At 42.6% G+C, this 12,265-nt stretch overlaps 1 protein-coding gene across 6 annotated transcripts in view; it reads right to left on the minus strand.

The window, feature by feature from the left end:
• FAM13A (family with sequence similarity 13 member A) overlaps window positions 1–12,265 on the minus strand; it is a 272,278-nt gene that overhangs the window by 150,432 nt on the left and 109,581 nt on the right. For all 6 annotated transcript variants that reach the window (XM_040418153.1, XM_040418152.1, XM_040418149.1 and 3 more), the window contains one exon: window positions 4,999–5,168. In XM_040418153.1, the coding sequence (XP_040274087.1) occupies window positions 4,999–5,168 (170 nt within the window). The remainder of the gene's footprint in view (window positions 1–4,998; window positions 5,169–12,265) is intronic.

Genomic DNA, 12,265 nt, shown 5'->3' on the forward strand with positions numbered 1-12,265 from the left:
CTGTAAGAACTGTGAATCTGTGGAATAGACTTCCTCAGGACGTGGTCACAGCAGGAATAGGGTTGTTGCGGGTATCGAAATTTCGATACCCAATCGATACTTTTGTCCCGGTATCGATACGATACCGGGATTTCCGTTTTTTCGATACTGGGCTGCGCTGCTGCGCAGTCTAGTATCTCTGAACATGAGCGCGCTGCTGTCGGCGCGCTCATGTTCTCTCTCAGCAGCACGGGGAGAAGGAAGCTGTCCTCCCTCCCCCTGTGCTGCTGCCGCTGCCACCAATGAGAAGAGAGGGGCGGAGGAGGGGCGGCAATGAGAAGAGAGGGGCGGAGGAGGGGCGGCAATGAGAAGAGAGGGGGTGGAGGAGGGGCGGCAATGAGAAGAGAGGGGCGGAGGAGGGGCGGGCGCACTGCGCCACCAATGATAGGATTACTATCGGAGCGATGGGAGGAGACATCAGCTTCACTAGTGGGCGTTCCTTTTCCCTGCGCTGCGATTGGACAGCGCTACAGCCAGGGAGAAGGAACGCCCACTAGTGAAGCTGATGTCTCCTCCCATCGCTCCGATAGTAATCAGCAGCATGTGGAGCAGGAGAGGAGACAGTAATGGGGCACTGCGGGCGAACGGAGCGGCGCCCAGGACTAAATGGTGAGTGCTGAGACATCGCTGGGCGCCGCTCTGTGTGGCCTAATAGTGAAAGTCTGGACTCATATACAGTAGTCAGTCTTTAACACATACAGGAGGCGGGTGCCGGCAGCAGAATCGCATTGCCGGCACCCTGCCCCTGACAGGGAGCTGCGATCAGCGGCAGTTAACTGCCGCTGATCTGCTAGTACCCGCCTCCTGTATAAAGGGGTAAAATCATTGGTGGTGCAGTGTGCCCCCCCCCCCCCCCCTCAATCCCCCCATCCCATTAAAATCATTGGTGGCACAGTGCGCCGGACCTCTCCACTCCCCCTCATTGGTGGTGCAGTGGCAGCTTCTGATCGGAGCCCCAGCTGTGTAAGCCTGGGGCTCCGATCGGTTACCATGGCAGCCAGGACGCTACAGAAGCCCTGGTTGCCATGGTAACATCCCTGATGCTGTGTGCACAAAGCACAGAGCAGCAGGGACAGTGTGGAGTCCTATTCACCCTGATAGAGATCTATCAGGGTGAATAGGAAAAGGGATGAAAGATCCCAGGTTCTAGCCCCTAAGGGGGGAAATAGTTATTAAATAAAAAGTGGAAAAAAAAAAAACACTAAAATATGAAGTATAAATCACCCCCCTTTTCCCAATTTCACATATAAAATATATAAATAAACATATTACATCGCCACGTCAGAAAAGTCCAAACTATTAAAATATAAAAAAAAAATCTAGGTGGTGAATGCCGGAACAGAAAAAATAAAATAAAAACTGCGCGATTCGCCATTTTTAAAAATGAGGAATGCACGTGGCTTTTTTTGTTTATTTTTTTCGCGTGGTATCGAATGGTATCGAGTATCGCAATACTTTTTCATGGTATCGAAACCGAATCAAAAATTTGGTATCGCAACAACTCTAAGCAGGAACAGTGGACAGTTTCAAAAAGGGTTTAGACGAATTCTTAAAAGTAAAAAACAAATGCTTAAATGTGTAGAAATCTGAGTCTCACTTCCTTCTGGGATTCGCATCCCCACCTCTCCCTTAGTTAAACTTGATGGACGTTTGTCTTTTTTTCAACCATATTAACTATGTAACTATGTATGTGTATGGCCAGCTTAACCCCTTAGGGACCCATGACGTATCGGTACGGCATGGTTCACGAGTCCTTAAGGACCCATGACGTACCGGTACGTCATGTGTTGTTCCGATCACCGCCGCCCGGCGGGCGGTGATTGGAACAAGGTGCCTGCTCAAATCATTGAGCAGGCACCTCGGCTAAATGCGCGGGGGGGTCCCGTGACCCCCCCATGTCGGTGATCGCCGCAAACCACAGGTCAATTCAGACCTGCGGTTTGCGGCTTTTACCTGGTGCGGCGGCGGTGTCATCGGGTCCCCAAGCGGCTGTAGGGGGGACCCGATGGCATGGAAGGCAGCGCGATTCCTAAGGAAGGCATCGCGCTGCCTTCCGGTGAAGAGCCTGTGAGATCCAGCCCCCTGGATCTCACAGGCCGGAAGCTGTATGAGTAATACACACTGTATTACTCATACAGCCAATGCATTCCAATACAGAAGTATTGGAATGCATTGTAAAGGATTAGATGCCCAAAAGTTCAAGTCCCAAAGTGGGACAAAAAATAAAGTGAAAAAAAAAGTTGAAAGTTTCAAGTAAAAATAAACAAAAACGTCATTTTCCCCAAATAAAGTTAAAAAAAATTGGTAAAAAACTGTGCTAAATAAACCATTTTTTTTGTCACCTTACATCACAAAAAGTACAACAGCAAGCGATGAAAAAGGCGTTTGCCCACCAAAATAGTACCAATCTAACAGTCACCTCATTCCGCAAAAAATGAGCCACTACCTGAGACAATCGCCCAAAAAAAAAAAATATGGCTCAGAATATGGAGACACTAAAACATAATTTTTTTTGTTTTAAAAAAGCTGTTATTGTGTAAAACTTACATAAATAAATAAAAAAGTATACATATTAGGTATCGCCGCGTCCGTATTGACCGGCTCTATAAAAATATCACATGACCTAACCCCTCAGATGAACACCGTAAAAATGTAAAATAAAAACTGTGCTAAATAAACCATTTTTTGTCACCTTACATCACAAAAATGTAATAGCAAGCGATCAAAAAGTCACACGCACCCCAAAATAGTGCCAATAAAACCGTCATCTCATCCCGCAAAAATCATACCCTACCCAAGGTAATCGCCCAAAAACTGAAAAAATTATGGCTCTCAGACTATGGAAACACTAAAACATGATTTTTTTTTTTGCTTCAAAAAAGAAATCATTGTGTAAAACTTACATAAATAAAAAAAAGTATACATATTAGGTATCGCTGCATCCGTGACAACCAGGTCTATAAAAATATTACATGATCTAACCTGTCAGATGAATGTTGTAAATAACAAAAAATAAAAACGGTGCCAAAACAGCCATTTCTTGTTATCTTGCCTCACAAAAAGAGTAAGGCTACTTTCACACTAGCGTTCGGAGCGGGTCCGTCTGATGTTTCATCAGACGGATCCGCTCCTATAATGCAGACGTTTGCATCCGTTCCGAACGGATCCGTCTGCATTATAACTTAGAAAAATTTCTAAGTGTGAAAGTAGCCTGAACGGATCCGTCCAGACTTTACATTGAAAGTCAATGGGGGACGGATCCGTTTGAAGATTGAGCCATATAGTGTCATCTTCAAACGGATCCGTCCCCATTGACTTACATTGTAAGTCTGGACGGATCCGCTTGCCTCCGCACGGCCAGGCGGACACCCGAACGCTGCAAGCAGCGTTCAGGTGTCCGCCTGCTGAGCGGAGGCTGAACGCCGCCAGACTGATGCATTCTGAGCGGATCCGCGTCCACTCAGAATGCATTAGGGCTGGACGGATGCGTTCGGGGCCGCTTGTGAGCCCCTTCAAACGGAGCTCACAAGCGGAGCCCTGAACGCTAGTGTGAAAGTAGCCTAATATAAAGCAACCAAAAATCATATGTACCCTAAACTAGTACCAACAATACTGCCACCCTATACCGTAGTATCTTAGATGGGGTCACTTTTATGGAGTTTCTACTCTAGGGGTGCATCAGGGGGGCTTCAAATGGGACATGGTGTCAAAAAAACCAGTCCAGCAAAATCTGCCTTCCAAAAACCGTATGGCATTCCTTTCCTTCTGCTCCCTGCCGTGTGCCCGTACAGTAGTTTACAACCACATATGGAGTGTTTCTGTAAACTACAGAATCAGGGCCATAAATATTGAGTTTGGATTGGCTGTTAACCCTTGCTTTGTAACTGGAAAAAAATTATTAAAATGGAAAATCTGCCAAAAAAGGGAAATTCTGAAATTGTATCTCTATTTTCCATTGATTCTTGTGGAACACCTAAAGGGTTAACAAAGTTTGTAAAATCAGTTTTGAATACCTTGAGGGGTGTAGTTTATAGAATGGGGTCATTTTTGGGTGGTTTCTATTATGTAAGCCTCGCAAAATGACTTCAGACCTGAACTGGTCCCTAAAAATTGGGTTTTTGACAATTTCTGAAAAATTTCAAGATTTGCTTCTAAACTTCTAAGCCCTGTAACATCCCCAAAAAATAAAATATCATTCCCAAAATGATCCAAACATGAAGTAGACATATGGGGAATGTAAAGTAATAACTATTTTTGGAGGTATTACTATGTATTATAGAAGTAGAGAAATTGCAACTTGGAAATTTGCAATTTTTTACAAAATTGACTTCATTTTACAAGTGTCATGAAGTACAATATGTGACAAAAAAACAATCTCAGAACGGCCTGGATAAGTCAAAGCGTTTTAAAGTTATCAGCACTTAGGCTCCATTCACACGTCCGCAAAATGTGTCCGCATCCTTTCCGCAATTTTGCGGAAAGGGTGCGGACCCATTCATTCTCTATGGGGACGGAATGTGCTGTCCGCATCCACATTTGCGGATCCGCACTTCCGCATCCGTGCTTCCGTTTCCGCAAAAAAATAGAACATGTCCTATTCTTGTCCGCAATTGCGGACAAGAACAGGCATATTCTATTATGTCGGCAATGTGCGGTCCGCAAAATGCGGAACACACATTGCCGCTTTCCGTGTTTTGCGGATCCGTGTCTCTGTGTATCCGCAAAACACATTGCGGACGTGTGAATGGAGCCTTAAAGTGACACTGGTCAGATTTGCAAAAAATGGCCAAGTCCTTAAGGTGAAATAGGGCTGAGTCCTTAAGGGGTTAAGAGTGATCACAGAGATAATGACTACACGTAGAGATCGTGTGCAAGCAGAAAGATATACATGCTTTAAACCCCAAACAAGAGACTGTTAATTGACCCACATAACTACTGAAGCATCTAAAAATGACTAACCTGTGAATGGAGTCTGAGCTGCTGGTAACTAGGTGATCCACTAGATCTTTGAATTCAGGAGAAGGCGTTCTGTTCACCGCCAAGATGCTGGACTGAGGGACACCAATACACTGTTTTGGTTTTGGCACCTCAATTTCCTGTAGTCTTTTTTCAGTAGCAGGAATGTTTGCCTAAAAACATTAAAAAAAACAAAAAACACAGGTTTAAGTAATGAAAAAATTAAAAGGAAAAATAAACTGCAAGAAATAAACTGCTGTAGTGAAACGTGCCATTGTGACCTCTAGCAAAAGAAGAAACAATACAAACAACCAGCTTATTAGCAAGCCAAAAAAAACAGCTCGCACGAAAGCAAGATGACTCATGCAGGGAACAGGGAGACTGCAGCATCATACAGGAAAAAGATAAGCACAGGTTCTCAAACTTAGGTTATAGGCATTCTGAGGTACAATGCACACAAAACAATGCAGCTGATCTAACGGAAACTATGTTAGCGCATACGTGGGACTAAACCTATATAGTCTGACAAGTAAAGTCAAAATAATGTGCTGAGTTAATTTCCTCAACTAGAGATTAGACAAAAGATGTGCATTTCTGACCAATGTCATGAAGATTAAATCATTTCATGATAAAAGTGTATGAAACACATAAGAAAAAAATATGAACCGTGAAAGTTATTTAAGGCTACTTTCACACTAGTGTTTACGTTTTCCGATATTGAGTTCCGTTTTAGGGGCTCAATACTGGAAAAAAAACGCTTCAGTTTTGTCCCCATTTATTGTCAATGGGGACAAAACTGAACTGAACGGGATGCTCCAAAATGCATTCCGTTCCGTTTAATTGCGTTCCCAGACCGGAGAGCAAACTGCAACATGTTGTATTTTGCTTTCCGTCCTGGGATGCGGAGCAAGACGGATCCGGCATGACCCCCAATACAAGTCAATGGGGACGGATCTGTTTTCTCTGACACAATTTGCCACAATAGAAAACGGATCCGTCCTCCATTGACTTTCAATGAAGTTCATGATGGATCCGTCTTCACAATGTTAAAGATAATACAACCGGATCCGTACATAACGGATGCAGATGGTTGTATTATCAGTAACGGAAGTGTTTTTGCTGGACCCTGCCGGATCCAGTAAAAACGCTAGTATGAAAATAACCTAAGGCAAACCTTTTACCACGGAAATGCACGGAATCTGCAGGCAGCATTTTATAGAGCAGGAGGGGCTGAGCAGATTGAAATATAGTTCTGTGGAAAAAGATTGAGTAAAAGCTGTATTTTATTCACTTAAACCTCTGCTTATTCACTTAAAGGGTGGTCCTACTCAGTGACAGTTACAATTATTACTGATTGGGACCACCCACTGGACTCCTCAGAGTTACATGAATACATTTTGATGAATATTTTGCAATAAAACTACATATCAATCTGCTCAGCTCCTCCTGTTCTATAACATGCTGCCAGCAGATTGCAGTGGATTTCCATAAAGACAGGTAACCTGTTAAACTGAACAGGATGTTATAGAGCAGGAGGATCTGAGCAGATTGATATATAGATTTATGGGATAAGATTCAGTATAACCCATATTTTATACATTTAAATTCCTGCTTATTCTGGGCTTTGAAGTCTAGGAGGTGTCCTATCAGTCAATGACAGCCTTCCCTCTATGACTATATGTACAGAGATCGTTGTCAGTCACTGATAGGACTCCTACTTGACTTTAAAGCCCAGGACGAGCAGGAATTTAAATTACATGACAAGTTATACTGAAATGTTCCCATAAAACTATATATCACCCTGCTCAGCTCCTCCTGCCAGATTACACTGAAATTTCATGGTGACAGATTCCCTTTAAATTTTGAGGAATAAAAAGCACAGACTGTTTATAATAGTGTTGATGTATCGCTACTTGTGTATTTTTTTTTGTATAGTGTTATTTTCAGTAGGTTTATTAGAAATATGCATGACTATTCCTTTACAATGAGGAGAATATCATAATATGTTATGTTATATTATATTACATGGAATAGTGATCACCAGTTCAACACAACATTGTGTCTGTAGAATTTATATGTACTGTGGTTCCTCAAGTTACAATATTAGTTGCTTCCAGGACGACCATTGTATGTGGAAACCATTGTAACATGAGTCTATATCTCTATGGAAAAACTGGTAATTGATTCCATTGTCCCAAAATGAGAGAATGAAGATTTAAGAAAAAAGTCCTTACACATAACAGTCAGTAATAGGTGCTGGACAGAGGTCGCAATAACGCCTGTACAAGCATCATAGACGCTTAAAAAAAGTCTAAGGTGAACCAATACACCTTAGACTTTTCCCTGCTTTTCATCAGCGCAGTAAGCGCTGTGAACGGCACAGGCAGCGCACCGATGCTGCTACTGCTGCCTGAAACAACCAATAACAAAGCTCCATACATCAAGGAGCTTTGTTATTGGTCGGTTTGAACGGGCTGCCAACCATTGAGTCCAGCAGCGGCACACGATCCTTACCGGATGGCGCCTGGAGGGGTAAGCGCTCTACTGAGGCTTCAGACTTCTCGTTATACTGTTCAGCAGAAGTGTTTAAAAAAAAAAAAGGTTTGATTTCAATGTTAGACAGGGGGCCTGCCTGGAGTTTTTCAGCCCCTGGGTGGGTGGAAGCATGTTGTGTTTTTATTTTATTTTTTATGTCTAAGGCCTCATGCACACAGCCATTGCCGATATTGCGGCCTGCAAACAGCGGGACTGCAATATACGGGCACCAGCCGTGTGCTCACTGCATCATGGATGCGGACCCATTCGCAATCTGGAATGTCCGGTGTGTAACGGAGGCACAGAAGCACTGCAGAGTGCTTCCATGGGGTTTCTCTCCGTGCCTCCGCACCGCAAAGGTGCGGACAGATAAAAGACTCATTCAAGTTGAATGGGTCTGGATCCGTCTGTGGAATCCGCATGGATGTTTCCTGTGCATTGGGGACCGCAAATTGCTGTCCACAGTGCACGAGACGGCCGTGTGCATGAGACCTAAAACGTACAGAATCCAAAAGAGGAAGTGCTTACACACACACACACACATACACATATATATATATATATAATAAATAAATGACACCGCGGCACATGTGCCGCGGTATCATTTATTTATTCTACGTTATACACTTTGGTAAAGTGTTTTCATCGCTGGCACCCAAATACTGGCTACTAGGAGTGCTGCCCTGAACTTCCGCAACTATATTTGGCTTATTACCACCCCATGCAACTGCTGGATTGTACAGAGTGGTATTAGGGCAACCACAGACTTCTAATAAGTTGGCGGCCTAGTGTCCGGAGTGAATGCACAGCAGGTTATTATAGACAAGTGATAAAGTACAGCCCAATATGGTGGATCCTCCCTGTACTGAATTACCACAAATTTTGTACTCCTCCTTGGCTAAAAATACTCCTCAGAAATAATAAGAGGAGTATTTTTACTCTTCCGGAAAAAATGTAGTGCAACCTCTGGTGCTGGAAACTGTAAATCACTTTCCATGATGAAGACAGAGGTTTCTTTAGGGACCTGTACAGTACACACAATGGGGGACATTTACTATCAGATATACGCCAGGCATATATCTGTCGCAGATTGCAGCACAAAGGTTATTTGCACCGCAATCTGCAACTTTTCACCACTCACTCCAGGTCTAAAAAAAGGGTGCGTGGTGTAGGTAGTGAAGGGGACAGGCCGGCAGGCTCGTCTCATTTATCATCTTAGAAAATGTGGATGCGCAAAGCATGTAGAGGTCGGCTCCTCTTCATAACTTCAACGTATCTACCGCCAGCACACAGGATTATTAAGACCGGTGTCTAAAACACTGGTCTTAATAAATGACCCCCAAAGTGCCAGAAAAACAAAATGGAGCCATCTTCACGTGGTGTCTGAAAGAGCAGCTCATTCTGGCACAGACAGAGGGCCGTACAGGACATGTAGTACAGCTCATGGAGCAACAGAAATATCAATGCAACTGGGCAACCAGATTACACCAAGAAAGCCACAAAGAGCAAGCAACTCCACCACCACACTGAGACACTAGGCACTGAACATTAGAGAAAATGTCTCATGGGACACACATGGGCTGGTACAGAAGTTATAAAGATCATCTTGGCAACTACCAGAAGATTAGATCAGTATATGATTTGTATGTACCGTACAAGAGAGGGGGCGACACGTTTGCTAATAAAATATTTAAGGGTAACACATTTACATGTAGGTAATAAAAATGAAGTGAGATTTCTTTAAAGGGGTTGTCTCACTTCAGTAAGTGGCATTTATCATGTAGAGAAAGTTAATACAAGGCACTTACTAATGTATTGTTATTATCCATATTGTCTCCTTTGCTGGTTGGATTCATTTTTCCATCACATTATACATTGCTTGTTTCCATGGTTACAACCACCCTGTAATCCATCAGTGGTGGTCGTGCTTGCACAATAAGGACAATCACAATACATTAGTAAGTGGCTTGTATTAACTTTCTCTACATGATAAATGCCACTTGCTGAAGTAAGACACCTCCTTTAACTATGGACTTTCATGTCCCAAGTAAAGTCCTAAGACTGTATTCACATGTTGCTGTAATATTGTGCTTGTTTTGACTCTTAATACGCTCTCCGCGTAAAAGGTTCATATAATTTCAAGGTATATATTCTGTCCACAGGTGTTAGAATTTGGTAATATAAAAAATAAATAAAATCAGTAGGTAACCCCTGCCATGGATCAAGTATACAGCATGCATGTGAAGTGCACAAGAGCACATTTTTCGCATACTCCTTTATCAGTGATCTGCACTTCATACAATATAAAGTTCATCAGTCCTTGAATTAAATAGTGAAGGTCTTGTAAACACGTAAATGTCAAGGATAGAAGTCTCTAGTCAGCAGAATCTCTCATCTCAGATGCCTTTACAGAACAGACAAAATGCCATTTTTTTCACAAAATATCACGCAATATTGAAGGATTTTTCCATTTTCTATTAAACCGTAGATTTTCACTGCATTTTAGACAACAAGGCATAACACACATGTAACATTTACAACTCTGCGGGTGCTAATTTAACAAGTTTCGTAAAACACATTTGACTGCAGGAAATCGATTTGAAGAAGCAATTTTTTTGGAATCTATAAAGTGTTTACCTCAACAACATGCAGAAAAATATAGTCAACATAAAGTACAAAGGCTGGCATGTTTGTGTAGTACACAGTTCATTTTTTCCCCATTTTAGATAACGAGAAGCCTACAGGGATAATGACGTCAAGCTCTGGTATACAGCTATACATTAACTCTGAACCTTTACCAACCACACAGAATAAGCCAAATCACGACAGGCTATTTTTTTGTCTGCATCCGATCCGCATTTTTTACAGATCGGATGCGGACGTATTCATTTCTATAGATCCGACAGAGTGTGTTGTCTGGATCCGTATGTCCATTCTACAGTCCTGCAAAAAAGAAAGAACATGTCCAATTCTTGTCTGTTTTGTGGACAAGAATAGGCATTGTTACCATGGGTCTGCATAAAAAAGGATGCAACACGGACGTCATCCGTAATTTTTGTGGATCCACAAAATACATACAGTCGTGTAAAGTTCCGTAAAGGAGTCTATGATCAGAGATTCTGTGGTCCGTCGACTTTTACTCTTGACCCTTAAATGTCTGGAAGACCTTCACTTTTTGCATGAAGTACATCCCACAAGCATTTGCAATACAAAGAAGGAAGATGTGAAACATACGCAAGCATGCAAATATCTCACCAGGCAATTGCTATTCACAGCATCTGTAAACTGCTGACCCAGGAAACAATTCTGCCAAAGCAAAGAATGAGTTACCTGGGGCCATCTAATGCAAAAAAATATGTACCGGTATTTCTTTCATTCTAGATGTTCACACAAGTTACACAGTTCTGACTCATTTTAAGAGTACTGTATGCAACATCACTAAAAACATTAGCTTTAGGAGAATTAGATATGAGCAAACTTCCTGAAATTCATTTACTGTCTGATTAACAGAATTCTTAAAAAAATAGATTTGTGTCCAAATTGATTCTACACTAATCAAATATGCTTCAACTGGCCTGACACTAAGGTCTCCTAGGACCCTAAGATTTTTTTTCATATATTTTTATCTCTTTTTTTTTTTTTAAACAATGAATTTTTGCTCTCTTTACTTTCCCCCTTTCCTTTTAAAGGGGTTGTGCAGGGGTTTTATACTGATGACCTATCCTGAGGTTAGGTCATCAATATCAAATCGGCGAAGGTCCGACACCCGGAACTCCCGCCAATCAATTGTTTGAAGAGGAGGCGTGCTCCATGCGAGCGCTGCTTCCTCTTCATTACACTACACGCCGTCTCGGAAGTACTCGCTCCATCCCCTGCCAGATTGTGTCAGGATAATGCCAGCTATTTAGAAAACTAGACAATTTTAAACAGTTTTTTAATGGACAGCTGGGGAAAAAAAAGTATTACTATCATTCAGCAGAACACCTGGCCAAAAGTCTGATTAATGCCATTTGGCAAAAACTAAAGCTGATGGCACAGAGAAGAATTGAATTTGAGGAAAGCGTGGAACTGTGCCACAATTGCCACAACAATTTGGTACAGCAGTATGTGCACTGCCAGCAACTTGGCCAAGTGGGAATTCAGCTTGCACACAAGCTAATTGCTGGTCATGAATAGTTTTCATATGGTCACACAGTCCATTATGGATGTCTCATGATGGAGTGTAAGCCAGGGAAGAGAAGGAATCTGAGCAGAAGAAGCAGCTGATGATGATAAAGACAAGGAACCTGTACTGCTTGGGGATGCGGCCTGGCTGCCACAAAGATGATTTCTCCTTGGAATGCTGGCCAGTTCCAATTTCCCACAGGATCCTGTGATGCTGCTTCATGTGCTGCAATAGAGCCCTCATACCTATGTTTGTGTTTCAAAGCAAACACAGTTTATCTTCATCCTGCAGATCTTGCACACGGCTGTTTGTGTGCCAGCCGTATGGAGAAAATCCACCATACGGGAGATACTCTCACAGAGCTAGCAGTAGAAGCAAGGCCTAGGTCTGGCACATTTTGAGCCTGTCCCCACAATATCAATGAAATAATTAGTTCTGGAGATGACTTTTGGAGGTTTTGGCCATACATCGCCTCTGCTTTTTATGGCCACCACCCTTCTCTTCTGATGTCTGCTCCTCAGCGCCCCAATCTTTCTCCCAGGTCCTACCCAAAACACAATCATTATCATA

The sequence above is a fragment of the Bufo bufo genome, chromosome 2 (genome assembly GCF_905171765.1).
Source record: "Bufo bufo chromosome 2, aBufBuf1.1, whole genome shotgun sequence".
NCBI classification, from domain to species: domain Eukaryota; kingdom Metazoa; phylum Chordata; class Amphibia; order Anura; family Bufonidae; genus Bufo; species Bufo bufo.